This window comes from Oncorhynchus gorbuscha, linkage group LG01, assembly GCF_021184085.1.
Source record: "Oncorhynchus gorbuscha isolate QuinsamMale2020 ecotype Even-year linkage group LG01, OgorEven_v1.0, whole genome shotgun sequence".
Taxonomy (NCBI): Eukaryota; Metazoa; Chordata; class Actinopteri; order Salmoniformes; family Salmonidae; genus Oncorhynchus; species Oncorhynchus gorbuscha.
The window spans coordinates 2,725,353-2,749,231 of NC_060173.1; the positions used below are offsets into that span (position 1 = coordinate 2,725,353).

The 23,879-nt window shown below is 32.8% G+C and overlaps 1 protein-coding gene across 1 annotated transcript in view; it reads left to right on the forward strand.

Annotated features, from left to right (window-relative positions):
* Positions 1 to 23,879, forward strand: part of LOC124038204 (mucin-5AC-like) — a 65,835-nt gene that overhangs the window by 20,815 nt on the left and 21,141 nt on the right. Inside the window, 9 exon segments of the mRNA XM_046353811.1 lie at positions 13,434 to 13,585; positions 13,686 to 13,824; positions 13,980 to 14,087; positions 17,078 to 17,257; positions 17,396 to 17,635; positions 20,362 to 20,518; positions 20,681 to 20,809; positions 21,052 to 21,202; positions 21,546 to 21,589. Coding sequence (XP_046209767.1) covers positions 13,434 to 13,585; positions 13,686 to 13,824; positions 13,980 to 14,087; positions 17,078 to 17,257; positions 17,396 to 17,635; positions 20,362 to 20,518; positions 20,681 to 20,809; positions 21,052 to 21,202; positions 21,546 to 21,589 — 1,300 coding nt within the window.

Sequence of the window (23,879 nt, forward strand, 5' to 3'; positions counted from 1 at the left end):
TACAACACGTTAATAAAAACATGCCTGACAACACATTAATAAAAACAAGTCTTACAACACGTTAATAAAACATGCCTTACAAAACGTTAATAAAAACATGCCTAACAACAAGTTAATAAAACATGCCTGACAACACATTAATAAAAACATGCCTTACAACACATTAATAAAAACATGTCTTACAACACGTTAATAAAAACAAGTCTTACAACACGTTAATAAAAACATGCCTTACAACACGATAATAAAAACATGCTTTACAACACGTTAATAAAAACATGCCTTACAACAAGTTAATAAAACATGCCTGACAACACATTAATAAGAACATGCCTTACAACACGTTAATAAAAACATGCCTGACAACACATTAATAAAAACAAGTCTTACAACACGTTAATAAAACATGCCTTACAACACGTTAATAAAAACATGCCTTACAGCAAGTTAATAAAACATGCCTGACAACACATTAATAAAAACATGCCTTACAACACATTAATAAAAACATGTCTTACAACACGTTAATAAAAACAAGTCTTACAACACGTTAATAAAAACATGCCTTACAACACGTTAATAAAAACATGCTTTACAACACGTTAATAAAAACATGCCTGACAACACATTAATAAAACATGCCTTACAACACGTTAATAAAAACATGCCTTACAACACGTTAATAAAAACATGTCTTACAACACGTTAATAAAAACATGCCTTACAACACGTTAATAAAAACATGCCTTACAACACATTAATAAACACATGCCTTACAACATGTTAATAAACACATGTCTTACAACACGTTAATAAAAACATGCCTTACAACACGTTAATAAACACATGTCTTACAACACGTTAATAAAAACATGCCTTACAACACGTTAATAAAAACATGTCTTACAACACGTTAATAAAAACATGTCTTACAACACGTTAATAAAAACATGCCTTACAACACGTTAATAAAAACATGCCTTACAACACATTAATAAACACATGCCTTACAACATGTTAATAAACACATGTCTTACAACACGTTAATAAAAACATGCCTTACAACACGTTAATAAACACATGTCTTACAACACGTTAATAAAAACATGCCTTACAACACGTTAATAAAAACATGTCTTACAACACGTTAATAAAAACATGTCTTACAACACGTTAATAAAAACATGCCTTACAACACGTTAATAAAAACATGTCTTACAACACGTTAATAAAAACATGTCTTACAACACGTTAATAAAACATGCCTTACAACACGTTAATAAAAACATGTCTTACAACACGTTAATGAAACATGCCTTACAACACATTAATAAAAACATGTCTTACGACACGTTAATAAAACATGCCTTACAACACGTTAATAAAAACATGTCTTACAACACGTTAATAAAAACATGTCTTACAACACGTTAATAAAACATGCCTTACAACACGTTAATAAAAACATGTCTTACAACACGTTAATAAAAACATTCCTTACAACACGTTAATAAAACATGCCTTACAACACGTTAATAAAAATATGTCTTACAACACGTTAATAAAAACATGTCTTACAACACGTTAATAAAAACATGTCTTACAACACGTTAATAAAACATGCCTTACAACACGTTAATAAAAACATGTCTTACAACACGTTAATAAAAACATGCTTTACAACACGTTAATAAAAACATGCCTTACAACAAGTTAATAAAACATGCCTGACAACACATTAATAAGAACATGCCTTACAACACGTTAATAAAAACATGCCTTACAACACGTTAATAAAAACATGCCTTACCACACGTTAATAAAAACATGTCTTACAACACGTTAATAAAAACATGTCTTACAACACGTTAATAAAAACATGCCTTACAACACGTTAATAAAAACATGCCTTACAACACGTTAATAAAAACATGCTTTACAACACGTTAATAAAAACATGCCTTACAACAAGTTAATAAAACATGCCTGACAACACATTAATAAAAACATGCCTTACAACACGTTAATAAAAACATGCCTGACAACACATTAATAAAAACAAGTCTTACAACACGTTAATAAAACATGCCTTACAACACGTTAATAAAAACATGCCTTACAACAAGTTAATAAAACATGCCTGACAACACATTAATAAAAACATGCCTTACAACACATTAATAAAAACATGTCTTACAACACGTTAATAAAAACAAGTCTTACAACACGTTAATAAAAACATGCCTTACAACACGTTAATAAAAACATGCTTTACAACACGTTAATAAAAACATGCCTTACAACAAGTTAATAAAACATGCCTTACAACACGTTAATAAAAACATGCCTTACAACACGTTAATAAAAACATGTCTTACAACACGTTAATAAAAACATGCCTTACAACACGTTAATAAAAACATGCCTTACAACACATTAATAAACACATGCCTTACAACACGTTAATAAACACATGTCTTACAACACGTTAATAAAAACATGCCTTACAACACGTTAATAAACACATGTCTTACAACACGTTAATAAAAACATGCCTTACAACACGTTAATAAAAACATGTCTTACAACACGTTAATAAAAACATGTCTTACAACACGTTAATAAAAACATGCCTTACAACACGTTAATAAAAACATGCCTTACAACACATTAATAAACACATGCCTTACAACATGTTAATAAACACATGTCTTACAACACGTTAATAAAAACATGCCTTACAACACGTTAATAAACACATGTCTTACAACACGTTAATAAAAACATGCCTTACAACACGTTAATAAAAACATGTCTTACAACAAGTTAATAAAACATTCCTGACAACACATTAATAAACATGCCTTACAACACATTAATAAAAACATGTCTTACAACACGTTAATAAAAACAAGTCTTACAACACGTTAATAAAAACATGCCTTACAACACGTTAATAAAAACATGCTTTACAACACGTTAATAAAAACATGCCTTACAACAAGTTAATAAAACATGCCTGACAACACATTAATAAAAACATGCCTTACAACACGTTAATAAAAACATGCCTGACAACACATTAATAAAAACAAGTCTTACAACACGTTAATAAAACATGCCTTACAACACGTTAATAAAAACATGCCTTACAACAAGTTAATAAAACATGCCTGACAACACATTAATAAAAACATGCCTTACAACACATTAATAAAAACATGTCTTACAACACGTTAATAAAAACAAGTCTTACAACACGTTAATAAAAACATGCCTTACAACACGTTAATAAAAACATGCTTTACAACACGTTAATAAAAACATGCCTTACAACAAGTTAATAAAACATGCCTTACAACACGTTAATAAAAACATGCCTTACAACACGTTAATAAAAACATGTCTTACAACACGTTAATAAAAACATGCCTTACAACACGTTAATAAAAACATGCCTTACAACACATTAATAAACACATGCCTTACAACACGTTAATAAACACATGTCTTACAACACGTTAATAAAAACATGCCTTACAACACGTTAATAAACACATGTCTTACAACACGTTAATAAAAACATGCCTTACAACACGTTAATAAAAACATGTCTTACAACACGTTAATAAAAACATGTCTTACAACACGTTAATAAAAACATGCCTTACAACACGTTAATAAAAACATGCCTTACAACACATTAATAAACACATGCCTTACAACATGTTAATAAACACATGTCTTACAACACGTTAATAAAAACATGCCTTACAACACGTTAATAAACACATGTCTTACAACACGTTAATAAAAACATGCCTTACAACACGTTAATAAAAACATGTCTTACAACACGTTAATAAAAACATGTCTTACAACACGTTAATAAAAACATGCCTTACAACACGTTAATAAAAACATGTCTTACAACACGTTAATAAAAACATGTCTTACAACACGTTTGAAACATACAAACATTAATAAAAACATGTCTTACAACACGTTAATAAAAACATGTCTTACAACACGTTAATAAAAACATGTCTTACAACACGTTAATAAAACATGCCTTACAACACGTTAATAAAACATGCCTTACAACACGTTAATAAAAACATGCCTTACAACACATTAATAAAAACATGCCTTACAACACGTTAATAAAAACATGCCTTACAACACGTTAATAAAAACATGCCTTACAACACGTTAATAAAAACATGCCTTACAACACGTTAATAAAAACATGTCTTACAACACGTTAATAAAACATGCCTGACAACACATTAATAAAAACATGCCTTACAACACATTAATAAAAACATGTCTTACAACACGTTAATAAAAACAAGTCTTACAACACGTTAATAAAAACATGCCTTACAACACGTTAATAAAAACATGCTTTACAACACGTTAATAAAAACATGCCTTACAACAAGTTAATAAAACATGCCTGACAACACATTAATAAGAACATGCCTTACAACACGTTAATAAAAACATGCCTGACAACACATTAATAAAAACAAGTCTTACAACACGTTAATAAAACATGCCTTACAAAACGTTAATAAAAACATGCCTAACAACAAGTTAATAAAACATGCCTGACAACACATTAATAAAAACATGCCTTACAACACATTAATAAAAACATGTCTTACAACACGTTAATAAAAACAAGTCTTACAACACGTTAATAAAAACATGCCTTACAACACGATAATAAAAACATGCTTTACAACACGTTAATAAAAACATGCCTTACAACAAGTTAATAAAACATGCCTGACAACACATTAATAAGAACATGCCTTACAACACGTTAATAAAAACATGCCTGACAACACATTAATAAAAACAAGTCTTACAACACGTTAATAAAACATGCCTTACAACACGTTAATAAAAACATGCCTTACAGCAAGTTAATAAAACATGCCTGACAACACATTAATAAAAACATGCCTTACAACACATTAATAAAAACATGTCTTACAACACGTTAATAAAAACAAGTCTTACAACACGTTAATAAAAACATGCCTTACAACACGTTAATAAAAACATGCTTTACAACACGTTAATAAAAACATGCCTGACAACACATTAATAAAACATGCCTTACAACACGTTAATAAAAACATGCCTTACAACACGTTAATAAAAACATGTCTTACAACACGTTAATAAAAACATGCCTTACAACACGTTAATAAAAACATGCCTTACAACACATTAATAAACACATGCCTTACAACATGTTAATAAACACATGTCTTACAACACGTTAATAAAAACATGCCTTACAACACGTTAATAAACACATGTCTTACAACACGTTAATAAAAACATGCCTTACAACACGTTAATAAAAACATGTCTTACAACACGTTAATAAAAACATGTCTTACAACACGTTAATAAAAACATGCCTTACAACACGTTAATAAAAACATGCCTTACAACACATTAATAAACACATGCCTTACAACATGTTAATAAACACATGTCTTACAACACGTTAATAAAAACATGCCTTACAACACGTTAATAAACACATGTCTTACAACACGTTAATAAAAACATGCCTTACAACACGTTAATAAAAACATGTCTTACAACACGTTAATAAAAACATGTCTTACAACACGTTAATAAAAACATGCCTTACAACACGTTAATAAAAACATGTCTTACAACACGTTAATAAAAACATGTCTTACAACACGTTAATAAAACATGCCTTACAACACGTTAATAAAAACATGTCTTACAACACGTTAATGAAACATGCCTTACAACACATTAATAAAAACATGTCTTACGACACGTTAATAAAACATGCCTTACAACACGTTAATAAAAACATGTCTTACAACACGTTAATAAAAACATGTCTTACAACACGTTAATAAAACATGCCTTACAACACGTTAATAAAAACATGTCTTACAACACGTTAATAAAAACATTCCTTACAACACGTTAATAAAACATGCCTTACAACACGTTAATAAAAATATGTCTTACAACACGTTAATAAAAACATGTCTTACAACACGTTAATAAAAACATGTCTTACAACACGTTAATAAAACATGCCTTACAACACGTTAATAAAAACATGTCTTACAACACGTTAATAAAAACATGCTTTACAACACGTTAATAAAAACATGCCTTACAACAAGTTAATAAAACATGCCTGACAACACATTAATAAGAACATGCCTTACAACACGTTAATAAAAACATGCCTGACAACACATTAATAAAAACAAGTCTTACAACACGTTAATAAAACATGCCTTACAAAACGTTAATAAAAACATGCCTAACAACAAGTTAATAAAACATGCCTGACAACACATTAATAAAAACATGCCTTACAACACATTAATAAAAACATGTCTTACAACACGTTAATAAAAACAAGTCTTACAACACGTTAATAAAAACATGCCTTACAACACGATAATAAAAACATGCTTTACAACACGTTAATAAAAACATGCCTTACAACAAGTTAATAAAACATGCCTGACAACACATTAATAAGAACATGCCTTACAACACGTTAATAAAAACATGCCTGACAACACATTAATAAAAACAAGTCTTACAACACGTTAATAAAACATGCCTTACAACACGTTAATAAAAACATGCCTTACAGCAAGTTAATAAAACATGCCTGACAACACATTAATAAAAACATGCCTTACAACACATTAATAAAAACATGTCTTACAACACGTTAATAAAAACAAGTCTTACAACACGTTAATAAAAACATGCCTTACAACACGTTAATAAAAACATGCTTTACAACACGTTAATAAAAACATGCCTGACAACACATTAATAAAACATGCCTTACAACACGTTAATAAAAACATGCCTTACAACACGTTAATAAAAACATGTCTTACAACACGTTAATAAAAACATGCCTTACAACACGTTAATAAAAACATGCCTTACAACACATTAATAAACACATGCCTTACAACATGTTAATAAACACATGTCTTACAACACGTTAATAAAAACATGCCTTACAACACGTTAATAAACACATGTCTTACAACACGTTAATAAAAACATGCCTTACAACACGTTAATAAAAACATGTCTTACAACACGTTAATAAAAACATGTCTTACAACACGTTAATAAAAACATGCCTTACAACACGTTAATAAAAACATGCCTTACAACACATTAATAAACACATGCCTTACAACATGTTAATAAACACATGTCTTACAACACGTTAATAAAAACATGCCTTACAACACGTTAATAAACACATGTCTTACAACACGTTAATAAAAACATGCCTTACAACACGTTAATAAAAACATGTCTTACAACACGTTAATAAAAACATGTCTTACAACACGTTAATAAAAACATGCCTTACAACACGTTAATAAAAACATGTCTTACAACACGTTAATAAAAACATGTCTTACAACACGTTAATAAAACATGCCTTACAACACGTTAATAAAAACATGTCTTACAACACGTTAATGAAACATACCTTACAACACATTAATAAAAACATGTCTTACGACACGTTAATAAAACATGCCTTACAACACGTTAATAAAAACATGTCTTACAACACGTTAATAAAAACATGTCTTACAACACGTTAATAAAACATGCCTTACAACACGTTAATAAAAACATGTCTTACAACACGTTAATAAAAACATTCCTTACAACACGTTAATAAAACATGCCTTACAACACGTTAATAAAAATATGTCTTACAACACGTTAATAAAAACATGTCTTACAACACGTTAATAAAAACATGTCTTACACGTTAATAAAACATGCCTTACAACACGTTAATAAAAACATGTCTTACAACACGTTAATAAAAACATGCCTTACAACACGTTAATAAAAACATGTCTTACAACACGTTAATAAAAACATGTCTTACAACAAGTTAATAAAACATGCCTGACAACACATTAATAAGAACATGCCTTACAACACGTTAATAAAAACATGCCTGACAACACATTAATAAAAACAAGTCTTACAACACGTTAATAAAACATGCCTTACAACACGTTAATAAAAACATGCCTTACAGCAAGTTAATAAAACATGCCTGACAACACATTAATAAAAACATGCCTTACAACACATTAATAAAAACATGTCTTACAACACGTTAATAAAAACAAGTCTTACAACACGTTAATAAAAACATGCCTTACAACACGTTAATAAAAACATGCTTTACAACACGTTAATAAAAACATGCCTTACAACAAGTTAATAAAACATGCCTTACAACACGTTAATAAAAACATGCCTTACAACACGTTAATAAAAACATGTCTTACAACACGTTAATAAAAACATGCCTTACAACACATTAATAAACACATGCCTTACAACATGTTAATAAACACATGTCTTACAACACGTTAATAAAAAATGCCTTACAACACGTTAATAAAACATGTCTTACAACACGTTAATAAAAACATGCCTTACAACACGTTAATAAAAACATGTCTTACAACACGTTAATAAAAACATGTCTTACAACACGTTAATAAAAACATGCCTTACAACACGTTAATAAAAACATGCCTTACAACACGTTAATAAAAACATGCGTTAATAAAACATTACAACACATTAATAAAAACATGCCTTACAACACATTAATAAAAACATGTCTTACAACACGTTAATAAAAACAAGTCTTACAACACGTTAATAAAAACATGCCTTACAACACGTTAATAAAAACATGCTTTACAACACGTTAATAAAAACATGCCTTACAACAAGTTAATAAAACATGCCTTACAACACGTTAATAAAAACATGCCTTACAACACGTTAATAAAAACATGTCTTACAACACGTTAATAAAAACATGCCTTACAACACATTAATAAACACATGCCTTACAACATGTTAATAAACACATGTCTTACAACACGTTAATAAAAAAATGCCTTACAACACGTTAATAAACACATGTCTTACAACACGTTAATAAAAACATGCCTTACAACACGTTAATAAAAACATGTCTTACAACACGTTAATAAAAACATGTCTTACAACACGTTAATAAAAACATGCCTTACAACACGTTAATAAAAACATGCCTTACAACACGTTAATAAAAACATGTCTTACAACACGTTAATAAAACATGCCTTACAACACGTTAATAAAAACATGTCTTACAACACGTTAATAAAAACATTCCTTACAACACGTTAATAAAACATGCCTTACAACACGTTAATAAAAATATGTCTTACAACGTTAATAAAAACATGTCTTACAACACGTTAATAAAAACATGTCTTACAACACGTTAATAAAACATGCCTTACAACACGTTAATAAAAACATGTCTTACAACACGTTAATAAAAACATGTCTTACAACACGTTAATAAAACATGCCTTACAACACGTTAATAAAAACATGCCTTACAACACGTTAATAAAAACATGCCTGACAACACATTAATAAAAACAAGTCTTACAACACGTTAATAAAACATGCCTTACAACACGTTAATAAAAACATGCCTTACAGCAAGTTAATAAAACATGCCTGACAACACATTAATAAAAACATGCCTTACAACACATTAATAAAAACATGTCTTACAACACGTTAATAAAAACAAGTCTTACAACACGTTAATAAAAACATGCCTTACAACACGTTAATAAAAACATGCTTTACAACACGTTAATAAAAACATGCCTTACAACAAGTTAATAAAACATGCCTTACAACACGTTAATAAAAACATGTCTTACAACACGTTAATAAAAACATGTCTTACAACAAGTTAATAAAACATGCCTGACAACACATTAATAAGAACATGCCTTACAACACGTTAATAAAAACATGCCTGACAACACATTAATAAAAACAAGTCTTACAACACGTTAATAAAACATGCCTTACAACACGTTAATAAAAACATGCCTTACAGCAAGTTAATAAAACATGCCTGACAACACATTAATAAAAACATGCCTTACAACACATTAATAAAAACATGTCTTACAACACGTTAATAAAAACAAGTCTTACAACACGTTAATAAAAACATGCCTTACAACACGTTAATAAAAACATGCTTTACAACACGTTAATAAAAACATGCCTTACAACAAGTTAATAAAACATGCCTTACAACACGTTAATAAAAACATGCCTTACAACACGTTAATAAAAACATGTCTTACAACACGTTAATAAAAACATGCCTTACAACACGTTAATAAAAACATGCCTTACAACACATTAATAAACACATGCCTTACAACATGTTAATAAACACATGTCTTACAACACGTTAATAAAAAATGCCTTACAACACGTTAATAAACACATGTCTTACAACACGTTAATAAAAACATGCCTTACAACACGTTAATAAAAACATGTCTTACAACACGTTAATAAAAACATGTCTTACAACACGTTAATAAAAACATGCCTTACAACACGTTAATAAAAACATGCCTTACAACACGTTAATAAAAACATGTCTTACAACACGTTAATAAAACATGCCTTACAACACGTTAATAAAAACATGTCTTACAACACGTTAATAAAAACATTCCTTACAACACGTTAATAAAACATGCCTTACAACACGTTAATAAAAATATGTCTTACAACACGTTAATAAAAACATGTCTTACAACACGTTAATAAAAACATGTCTTACAACACGTTAATAAAACATGCCTTACAACACGTTAATAAAAACATGTCTTACAACACGTTAATAAAAACATGTCTTACAACACGTTAATAAAACATGCCTTACAACACGTTAATAAAAACATGCCTTACAACACGTTAATAAAAACATGCCTGACAACACATTAATAAAAACAAGTCTTACAACACGTTAATAAAACATGCCTTACAACACGTTAATAAAAACATGCCTTACAGCAAGTTAATAAAACATGCCTGACAACACATTAATAAAAACATGCCTTACAACACATTAATAAAAACATGTCTTACAACACGTTAATAAAAACAAGTCTTACAACACGTTAATAAAAACATGCCTTACAACACGTTAATAAAAACATGCTTTACAACACGTTAATAAAAACATGCCTTACAACAAGTTAATAAAACATGCCTTACAACACGTTAATAAAAACATGCCTTACAACACGTTAATAAAAACATGTCTTACAACACGTTAATAAAAACATGCCTTACAACACGTTAATAAAAACATGCCTTACAACACATTAATAAACACATGCCTTACAACATGTTAATAAACACATGTCTTACAACACGTTAATAAAAAATGCCTTACAACACGTTAATAAACACATGTCTTACAACACGTTAATAAAAACATGCCTTACAACACGTTAATAAAAACATGTCTTACAACACGTTAATAAAAACATGTCTTACAACACGTTAATAAAAACATGCCTTACAACACGTTAATAAAAACATGCCTTACAACACGTTAATAAAAACATGTCTTACAACACGTTAATAAAACATGCCTTACAACACGTTAATAAAAACATGTCTTACAACACGTTAATAAAAACATGTCTTACAACACGTTAATAAAAACATGTCTTACAACACGTTAATAAAAACATGCCTTACAACACGTTAATAAAAACATGTCTTACAACACGTTAATAAAAACATGCCTTACAACACGTTAATAAAAACATGTCTTACAACACGTTAATAAAAACATGTCTTACAACACGTTAATAAACACATGTATTACAACACGTTAATAAAAACATGCCTTACAACACGTTAATAAAAACATGTCTTACAACACGTTAATAAAAACATGTCTTACAACACGTTAATAAAAACATGTCTTACAACACGTTAATAAAAACATGCCTTACAACACGTTAATAAACACATGTCTTACAACACGTTAATAAAAACATGCCTTACAACACGTTAATAAAAACATGTCTTACAACACGTTAATAAAAACATGTCTTACAACACGTTAATAAAAACATGCCTTACAACACGTTAATAAAAACATGCCTTACAACACATTAATAAACACATGCCTTACAACATGTTAATAAACACATGTCTTACAACACGTTAATAAAAACATGCCTTACAACACGTTAATAAACACATGTCTTACAACACGTTAATAAAAACATGCCTTACAACACGTTAATAAAAACATGCCTTACAACACGTTAATAAAAACATGTCTTACAACACGTTAATAAAAACATGTCTTACAACACGTTAATAAAACATGCCTTACAACACGTTAATAAAAACATGTCTTACAACACGTTAATGAAACATGCCTTACAACACATTAATAAAAACATGTCTTACAACACGTTAATAAAAACATGTCTTACAACACGTTAATAAAAACATGTCTTACGACACGTTAATAAAACATGCCTTACAACACGTTAATAAAAACATGTCTTACAACACGTTAATAAAAACATGTCTTACAACACGTTAATAAAACATGCCTTACAACACGTTAATAAAAACATGTCTTACAACACGTTAATAAAAACATTCCTTACAACACGTTAATAAAACATGCCTTACAACACGTTAATAAAAATATGTCTTACAACACGTTAATAAAAACATGTCTTACAACACGTTAATAAAAACATGTCTTACAACACGTTAATAAAAACATGTCTTACAACACGTTAATAAAAACATGTCTTACAACACGTTAATAAAAACATGTCTTACAACACGTTAATAAAAACATGTCTTACAACACGTTAATAAAAACATGTCTTACAACACGTTAATAAAAACATATATTGCAACACATTTTAATAAAAAGGACAATGTTATGTTAACACAGTGACAGATTAATCAAAGGATTTCTTACCTTGGACAAAGCTAGGCCCAGGATCCAAACGATATCCTCCGATGAGATTGACTTTTTATAGGGTTTCTGTTTGAGCAGACTGTAATGTTTATTGAGAACCTGATCTCCATGAACATCAAGGAGATCATCTTTAAAAGTCATCCTTGTGTCTTTTCAAACACTTGATCAATTGATCCATTTGACAAATAATGTCCCCATCTTATATCCTGGAGGGTGGAGGGACAAACAGGCACATAATGTCCGCATCTTATACCCTGGAGGGTGGAGGGACAAACAGGCACATAATGTCCACATCTTATACCCTGGAGGGTGGAGGGACATTCAGGCACATAATGTCCACATCTTATATTCTGGAGGGTGGAGGGACAAACAGGCACATAATGTCCACATCTTATACCCTGGTGGGAGGAGGGACATTCAGGCACATAAAGTCCAAGTTAAATTCATGTCAGTCCTTCCCTGATTCATTGTGTTATAGATCAGTGCAGAGTGTGTGTCAGGCTGTGTATGTCCTGATGGTCTGCTGTCTGATGGAAATGGAGGATGCATCAAGGAAGACCTATGTCCCTGTTCTCACAATGGAGTCTACTACCAACCTGGACATGTGCTCAAAGTAGACTGCAATACCTGGTAAAATCAACTTCTATCCCTCTTCTTCTTCTTCTTCCTTGGATATGTCAAATCCTTCCCTCTAAAATCTTCCCCTGTGATTATGTTTGCATCATTGTAGCACTTGCGAAGGCAGAAAATGGCAGTGTACCGATAAGCAGTGTGATGGGATGTGTGCCATATATGGAGATGGGCATTTCATCACTTTTGATGAGAAAAGGTTCACTTTCAATGGAGATTGTGAATACATACTTACTCAGGTAGGGCAATAATCATTTGCATTCATGAATTTCTTTGTATTTTTATTAAATCCCCTACTTTATGTATGATGCATATATTTTCTCATTATGATTAAGATGAGGTAATGATAATAACTAAGAGGTTTTCTGATTGTGAATTTGAAAACATCCTGCAGGACTACTGCAGCAACAATCCAAAAGGTACCTTTAGAGTGATCACAGAGAACATTCCCTGTGGAACCACCGGCACCACCTGTTCCAAGGCCATCAAGCTCTTCTTGGGGGTAGGAACTACTGTTCATAAACGGCTTCAGACATGCATTAAAGGTACGATAGACAAGTCTGGACATTTGACTCAATGTCGACACCGGTGGCTGTGAGTGTAATTGCATGCTGAACTCTGGATGCACTTACCTCGTCGCCTCCATGTGTTTTGTTAGCACACTAGATTGACAAGGCTGTCTGACGGAGTGTCTGCTTACAATTATTGTCTGTCAGATTTGATAGCAGCACAAAAATCTGCCAGCAGCATACATCCCTGCATACCACTGTTGGCTTGCTTCTGAAGCTAAGCAGGGTTGGTCCTGGTCAGTTCCTGGATAGGAGACTAAATGCTGCTGGAAGTGGTGATGGAGGGCCAGTAGGAGGCACTCTTCCCTCTGGTCTAAAAAAGAAATCCCAATCCCAATGGACACTGCCCTGTGTAGGGTGCTGTCTTTCGGATGGGACGTTAAACGGGTGTCCTGACTCTCTGAGGTCATTAAAGATCCCATGGAATTTATCGTAAGAGTAGGGGTGTTAACCCTGGTGTCCTGGCTAAATTCCCAATCTGGCCCTCATTCCATCACGGTCACCTAATAATCCCCAGTTTACAATTGGCTCATTCATTCCCCTCCTCTCCCCTGTAACTATTCCCCAGGTTGTTGATGCAAATGAGAACGTGTTCTCAGTCAACTTACATTGTAAAATAACAGTTAAATAAAATGTAAATAAAAAATCACCCCTATGTATTTGGGTTAGGGTTAGCTATGTATTAGCTTTAGGGTTAGTTATGTATTTTGGTTAAGATTAGCTATGTATTAGCGTTAGGATTAGCTATGTATTTGGGTTAGGTTTAGCTATGTATTAGGGTTAGGTTTAGATATGTATTTGGGTTAGTGTTTGCTATGTATTTGGGTTAGGTTTAGCTATGTATTAGGGTTAGGTTTAGATATGTATTAGGGTTAGGTTTAGCTATGTATTAGCGTTAGGATTAGCTATGTATTTGGGTTAGGTTTAGCTATGTATTAGGGTTAGGTTTAGATATGTATTTGGGTTAGTGTTTGCTATGTATTTGGGTTAGGTTTAGCTATGTATTAGGGTTAGGTTTAGATATGTATTAGGGTTAGGTTTAGCTATGTATTAGCGTTAGGATTAGCTATGTATTTGGGTTAGGTTTAGCTATGTATTAGCGTTAGGATTAGCTATGTATTTGGGTTAGTGTTAGCTATGTATTTGTGTTAGTGTTAGATATGTATTTGGGTTAGTGTTAGCTATGTATTTGGGTTAGTGTTAGCTATGGATTTGGGTTACTGTTAGCTATGTATTTGGGTTAGTGTTAGCTATGTATTTGGGTTAGTGTTAGCTATGTATTTGGGTTAGTGTTAGCTATGTATTTGGGTTAGTGTTAGCTATGGATTTGGGTTAGTGTTAGCTATGTATTTGGGTTAGTGTTAGCTATGTATTTGGGTTAGTGTTAGCTATGTATTTGGGTTAGTGTTAGCTATGTATTTGGGTTAGTGTTAGCTATGGATTTGGGTTAGTGTTAGCTATGTATTTGGGTTAGTGTTAGCTATGGATTTGGGTTAGGGTTAGCTATGTATTTGGGTTAGTGTTAGCTATGTATTTGGGTTAGTGTTAGCTATGTATTTGGGTTAGTGTTAGCTATGTATTTGGGTTAGTGTTAGCTATGGATTTGGGTTAGTGTTAGCTATGTATTTGGGTTAGTGTTAGCTATGGATTTGGGTTAGGGTTAGCTATGTATTTGGGTTAGTGTTAGCTATGTATTTGGGTTAGTGTTAGCTATGGATTTGGGTTAGTGTTAGCTATGGATTTGGGTTAGGGTTAGCTATGTATTTGGGTTAGTGTTAGCTATGTATTTGGGTTAGTGTTAGCTATGTATTTGGGTTAGTGTTAGCTATGGATTTGGGTTAGGGTTAGCTATGTATTTGGGTTAGTGTTAGCTATGTATTTGGGTTAGTGTTAGCTATGTATTTGGGTTAGTGTTAGCTATGTATTTGGGTTAGTGTTAGCTATGTATTTGGGTTAGGGTTCTCTATGTATTTGGTTTAGCTATGCATTTGGGTTAGTGTTAGCTATGTATTTGGTTTAGCTATGTATTTTGGTTAGTGTTAGACATGGATTTGGGTTAGGGTTAGCTATGTATTAGGGTTACGGGGCGGCAGGGTAGCCTCGTGGTTAGAGCGTTGGACTAGTAACTGGAAGGTTGCAAGTTCAAACCCCCGAGCTGACAAATCTATCGTTCTGCCCCTGAACAGGCAGTTAACCCACTGTTCCTAGGCCGTCATTGTAAATAAGAATTTGTTCTTAACTGACTTGCCTAGTTAAATAAAGGTAAAATAAAAAATAAAAAAATAAAAATTTATTAGGGTTAGTGTTAGCTATGTATTTGGGTTAGGTTAGTTATGTATTAGGGTTCGGATTAGCTATTTATTAGGGTTAGTGTTAGCTATGTATTTGTACAGTAGAATTTCAAATCATGTTTTATCTGTGTACAAACTGGATTGTGTAAAACCCAACACCACCACAGTGTAACCCTGGGTAGTGTAAAACCCAGCACCACCACAGTGTAAAACCCAGCACCACCACAGTGTAAAACCCTGGATAGTGTAAAACCCAGCACCACCACAGTGTTACCCTGGGTAGTGTAAAACCCAGCACCACCACAGTGTAAAACCCAGCACCACCACAGTGTTACCCTGGGTAGTGTAAAACCCAGCACCACCACAGTGTAAAACCCAGCACCACCACAGTGTTACCTTGGGTAGTGTTCAATCCAGCACCACTACAGTGTAAAACCCAGCACCACCACATTGTTACCCTGGGTAGTGTTCAATCCAGCACCACCACAGTGTAAAACCCAGCACCACCACAGTGTTACCCTGGGTAGTGTTCAATCCAGCACCACCACAGTGTAAAACCCAGCACCACCACAGTGTAAACCTCTCTGCTAGTATTACATAAGCAATGAACACTTTCTGTTTCTGTCTTTCAGAGCAATGAGATCATACTTGCAGATGAATCTGTAAAAGTGATCAAACAAGAGAACGTGGTTGACGTACCATACCAGGTCCACTCTATCGGTCTCTATGTTGTTGTTGAGGCTGAAAATGGCCTGATCCTCATGTGGGACAAGAAGAATAGCCTGTTCATCAAACTCAGCTCTACCTTCCAGGTGAGTGACTAGAATAGGACATTTTGAACCAGTGATGGCACTGTGTCTTTGTTTAGCAATTGCATTGGCTTACAAAACAATGTGATGTTTTATTATCTACTTCAAGTTATTATTTTTAAATGTTTAATTTCCTTCCAGGGCCAAGTGTGTGGTCTGTGTGGTAACTATGATGGTAATGGAAAGAACGACTTCACGTCCAGAAACCAGGAAGTGGTTGTTGAAGCTCTGGAGTTTGGGAACAGCTGGAAAGTGTCACCCAGTTGCCCCAACGCTGATGTCATAAAAAATCCATGCACTTTAAGATCATACAGGCAGTCCTGGTCTCTGAAACGCTGCAGCATCATCACCAGTAACGTTTTCTCAGCCTGCCACTCACAGGTACAGTACACAGCAGATACTATTCAATGTAGATTCAATCCCAAAGTTGTTAGGAAGTCGACGTAGTTGATATAAACGAAGATAAAAAGAAACACATATACAGTAAATACTTCAATAGAGAGTACAGTAAATACTTCAATAGAGAGTACAGTAAATACTTCAATAGAGAGTACAGTAAATACTTCAATAGAGAGTACAGCAGATACTTCAATAGAGAGTACAGTAAATACTTCAATAGAGAGTACAGCAGATACTTCAATAGAGAGTACAGTAAATACTTCAATAGAGAGTACAGTAAATACTTCAATAGAGAGTACAGTAAATACTTCAATAGAGACTATTCATCATGTCAGGTAGTCCTGGGGCACGGTCCTAGGGCTCAGGTCCTCCGAGAGAGAGAAAGAAAGAGAGAATTAGAGAGAGCATATGTGGGGTGGCCCGTCCTCTTCTGGCTGTGCCGGGTGGAGATTATAACAGAACATGGCCAAGATGTTCAAATGTTCATAAATGACCAGCATGGTCGAATAATAGTAAGGCAGAACAGTTGAAACTGGAGCAGCAGCATGGCCAGGTGGACTGGGGACAGCAAGGAGTCATCATGTCAGGTAGTCCTGGGGCATGGTCCTAGGGCTCAGGTCCTCCGAGAGAGAGAAAGAAAGAAGGAGAGAATTAGAGAACGCACACTTAGATTCACACAGGACACCGAATAGGACAGGAGAAGTACTCCAGATATAACAAACTGACCCTAGCCCCCCAACACAAACTACTGCAGCATAAATACTGGAGGCTGAGACAGGAGGGGACAGGAGACACTGTGGCCCCATCCGAGGACACCCCCGGACAGGGCCAAACAGGAAGGATATAAACCCACCCACTTTGCCAAAGCACAGCCCCCACACCACTAGAGGGATATCTTCAACCACCAACATTCAATAGACAGTACAGCAGATACATTCAATGGACAGTACAGCAGATACATTCAATGGACAGTACAGCAGATACATTCAATGGACAGTACAGCAGATACATTCAATAGACAGTACAGCAGATACATTCAATAGAGACTACAGCAGATACATTCAATAGACAGTACAGCAGATACATTAAGTCGGCAGGTTAAAACAAGCTGTCTGTACAAAGGATATGACTTGTGTATCTTGGCTTCATTGGTATTTACATTTGGTGAAAATTGTAATTTTCTGTTAAAAGTCTACACCGTTGGGGGGGGGGGTTACATATGGAATTGTTTTAAAATAGTAATAGATATTTCATTTTGAATTGTAGGACCCCTTTATGTTTAAAAAATATATATTTCGAAAGAAAACATTTAAAATATGGAATTTGGCCTTTACTACTACAGACCTTAACAACACATTCATAAATGGCAAAAAGACAGTCAAAAATAAATCATAAGGAATAAGATGTTGAAGTGTCTGTCGTATATCTAGGAGATTTAAGAAAGCTCAGGAATAAAAAAAAATTGGGGGGGGGGAATTTTTTAACCCATTTACATTTACATTTAAGTCATTTAGCAGACGCTCTTATCCAGAGCGACTTACCCCTTATTTTTAGTTAGTTTTAGTTACCACAAAAACAACCTCCATACTTCCATTCGTTTGTGTGGCTTACCATCACCATCTTGTTCACAGGAGTCTCCCCTTTCCATAGAGTCGTTTCTTTGGCATCATTAAAACTGAAGACTTATTTATCAAATATCTCTCTGTAATTATTATTACGCGATTAAACTGATTAATCATGTAACTGTAATTAACTAGGAAGTCGGGGCACCAAGGAAAATATTCAGATTACAAAGTTATAATTTTCCTAATATAACTTTCAGATATTTTTATATCTGATCAGTCTTCAAATTAATTAATTATTCTTTACCTCATGTTAGTCTCATTCCAAACATTGTAAATTGTTGGTTATCTGCAGGAACCCAGTCTTCTCTATGAGTCATCATTACACCAATTGTCTTAAATAATTTATTTACAAACTAAGTAATTCACAGAAATGCACAAACAAACAGTAGATATGGTTACAAGGAAACGACAGTGTAATGTGCCCTAGTGGGCTAAACCGGCATCGCGGCTTGGTGGACAAAAGGGAAGTGGGGGTCGACTGAGATGAGACACTACAAGGTTGATAATTATAACAATTGAAATGCTAATCCTTTGCACCTGAACTCTCACTCATTCAGGAATGATTGCAATCAATATATATATATATTTACGCTCAGTATGTTGTCAGGATCTCTGTTGAAAAGTTTGTTTCTGTGGAGAGTTTGTCCGCCCTCTCTCTCGCTCTGCAGTGGTTAGAAAGGATAGTTCAGAGTAACATTCATTCGTTATAGATTAGATGTGTCGGCAGTTGTCGGTCTTCGTATTCAATGATACCGAATTCCTAGCTGCAGACTAGTAATTAGTATCAAAGAGTTGTTCTTATTCTGTCAGTATCGATAGTCTTAGAGTTTCAACAACCATTACAACCTTAGCTTATACTCTGGAAAAATATTTCCAATAAAATTGGTTTGTCAATAATCGTGTGAATGTCCACACAGTCACCATAATAGACAACAACAAAAGTAGTACTAAACAGATAACAAAAACATGAAGTCGACCATCCAACCCAATAAATATCATCGTCAATAGTTAATCTGTAGTCTCTTCAACAAGCTGAGCAATGCATGAATAAATAAATTATGGCTTAATGCATCTTCCTAAAAGGTGGACCCCACGCCATTCCATGATGCCTGTGTGAGGGACTCGTGTGCCTGTGACACTGGGGGAGACTGCGAATGTTTCTGTACAGCTGTAGCAGCCTACGCCCAGGCCTGTAACGAGGCAGGGGCTTGTATCAAGTGGAGAACACCAGATATCTGCCGTGAGTCATTTGCTTTGAGTGGGACAATTGATTGATGGATAGGTGGGATTGTTTAGCTATCAGGACAAAATACACATTTATGATTTCAATGTGTAACTTTTCAATCAATCCTCTTTTAGAACCCTGGTTCAGTTAAAATGTGACATGTTTTTATTTCACCAGCTCTGTTCTGTGATTTCTACAACCCTATTGGTGAGTGTGAGTGGCATTATAATCCGTGTGGATACCCCTGTATGAAGACCTGCAAGAATCCCTCAGGAACATGCTCCAGTCAGATCCCTGCACTGGAAGGTAACTAAGAGCCCTTCATAACAGCTTGGCCGTTTGATTTGGACAATTTACATTCCAAGTTGTTAAACAAATGTACAGTATAAAATATGTAATAACTCCTCCCTTGTTCATCTATACTGAAAACTAAATACCAATATTGAAATATCATATCCATTACAGCTTTGGTGTTAGAACTAGATACCATGAGGATGATCTAATCTGTGCAGGTGTCCTGGATTAAATTGACTGTTTATATCTTAAAGGTTGCTATCCAAAATGTCCTTTGGCCCAGCCTTATTTGGAAGAAAGTACCATGAAGTGTGTCAGTAAGAAGGACTGTGGTTGCTACGATGGAGATGGAACTCATTACAACGAGGGAGAGGTTATACCTTCCAAGGAGAACTGTCATACATGGTATGTTTTCAGATCAACATTTTGATAAATACATAGATACTGTATTTACATTACATAGGATTTAATACAGTTGGTATAAGCCTTAATGTAACCTGTATCTCTGGTCAGATAAGGCAAGGTCAATAGTCCACCTACTATTTAATTGATTATGATTTTCAAAGATTGTGATTTGACCTGTTAATACCTTATTGTGATTTTACCTGTTAATATCTTATTGTGATTTGACCTGTTAATACTTATTGTGAATATAACATGTAACATTGTTTTGTACTTCATAATAAATAGCTCTTCATATTTTATTTGACTTTGAAAGGTACTGTAACCTCCCTCTTTCTTTTTCAAGTCGTTGCTCATCAACTGAGGTCAGATGCAGCTATGTGGTCCAAGGTAAGGAAAACCACTACAGACTGAAACATCAGCCTACATTATTACCAAGAAGTAACATGACAAGATGATTACATGATAATAACTGAAACATTAGCCTACATTATTACCAAGAAGTAACATGACAAGATGATTACATGATAATAAATGAAACATTAGCCTACATTATTACCAAGAAGTAACATGACAAGATGATTACATGATAATAACTGAAACATTAGCCTACATTATTACCAAGAAGTAACATGACAAGATGATTACATGATAATAACTGAAACATTAGCCTACATTATTACCAAGAAGTAACATGACAAGATGATTACATGATAATAACTGAAACATCAGCCTACATTATTACCAAGAAGTAACATGACAAGATGATTACATGATAATAACTGAAACATTAGCCTACATTATTACCAAGAAGTAACATGACAAGATGATTACATGATAATAAATGAAACATCAGCCTACATTATTACCAAGAAGTAACATGACAAGATGATTACATGATAATAAATGAAACATTAGCCTACATTATTACCAAGAAGTAACATGACAAGATGATTACATGATAATAAATGAAACATTAGCCTACATTATTACCAAGAAGTAACATGACAAGATGATTACATGATAATAACTGAAACATTAGCCTACATTATTACCAAGAAGTAACATGACAAGATGATTACATGATAATAACTGAAACATAAGCCTACATTATTACCAAGAAGTAACATGACAAGATGATTACATGATAATAACTGATGATTACATGATAATAACTGAAACATTAGCCTACATTATTACCAAGAAGTAACATGACAAGATGATTACATGATAATAAATGAAACATTAGCCTACATTATTACCAAGAAGTAACATGACAAGATGATTACATGATAATAACTGAAACATTAGCCTACATTATTACCAAGAAGTAACATGACAAGATGATTACATGATAATAACTGAAACATTAGCCTACATTATTACCAAGAAGTAACATGACAAGATGATTACATGATAATAACTGAAACATAAGCCTACATTATTACCAAGAAGTAACATGACAAGATGATTACATGATAATAAATGAAACATTAGCCTACATTATTACCAAGAAGTAACATGACAAGATGATTACATGATAATAACTGAAACATTAGCCTACATTATTACCAAGAAGTAACATGACAAGATGATTACATAATAATAACTGAAACATTAGCCTACATTATTACCAAGAAGTAACATGACAAGATGATTACATGATAATAACTGAAACATTAGCCTACATTATTACCAAGAAGTAACATGACAAGATGATTACATAATAATAACTGAAACATTAGCCTACATTATTACCAAGAAGTAACATGACAAGATGATTACATGATAATAAATGAAACATTAGCCTACATTATTACCAAGAAGTAACATGACAAGATGATTACATGATAATAACTGAAACATAAGCCTACATTATTACCAAGAAGTAACATGACAAGATGATTACATGATAATAAATGAAACATTAGCCTACATTATTACCAAGAAGTAACATGACAAGATGATTACATGATAATAACTGAAACATTAGCCTACATTATTACCAAGAAGTAACATGACAAGATGATTACATAATAATAACTGAAACATTAGCCTACATTATTACCAAGAAGTAACATGACAAGATGATTACATGATAATAACTGAAACATTAGCCTACATTATTACCAAGAAGTAACATGACAAGATGATTACATGATAATAACTGAAACATTAGCCCTACATTATTACCAAGAAGTAACATGACAAGATGATTACATAATAATAACTGAAACATTAGCCTACATTATTACCAAGAAGTAACATGACAAGATGATTACATGATAATAACTGAAACATTAGCCTACATTATTACCAAGAAGTAACATGACAAGATGATTACATGATAATAACTGAAACATTAGCCTACATTATTACCAAGAAGTAACATGACAAGATGATTACATGATAATAACTGAAACATTAGCCTACATTATTACCAAGAAGTAACATGACAAGATGATTACATAATAATAACTGAAACATTAGCCTACATTATTACCAAGAAGTAACATGACAAGATGATTACATGATAATAACTGAAACATTAGCCTACATTATTACCAAGAAGTAACATGACAAGATGATTACATGATAATAACTGAAACATTAGCCTACATTATTACCAAGAAGTAACATGACAAGATGATTACATAATAATAACTGAAACATTAGCCTA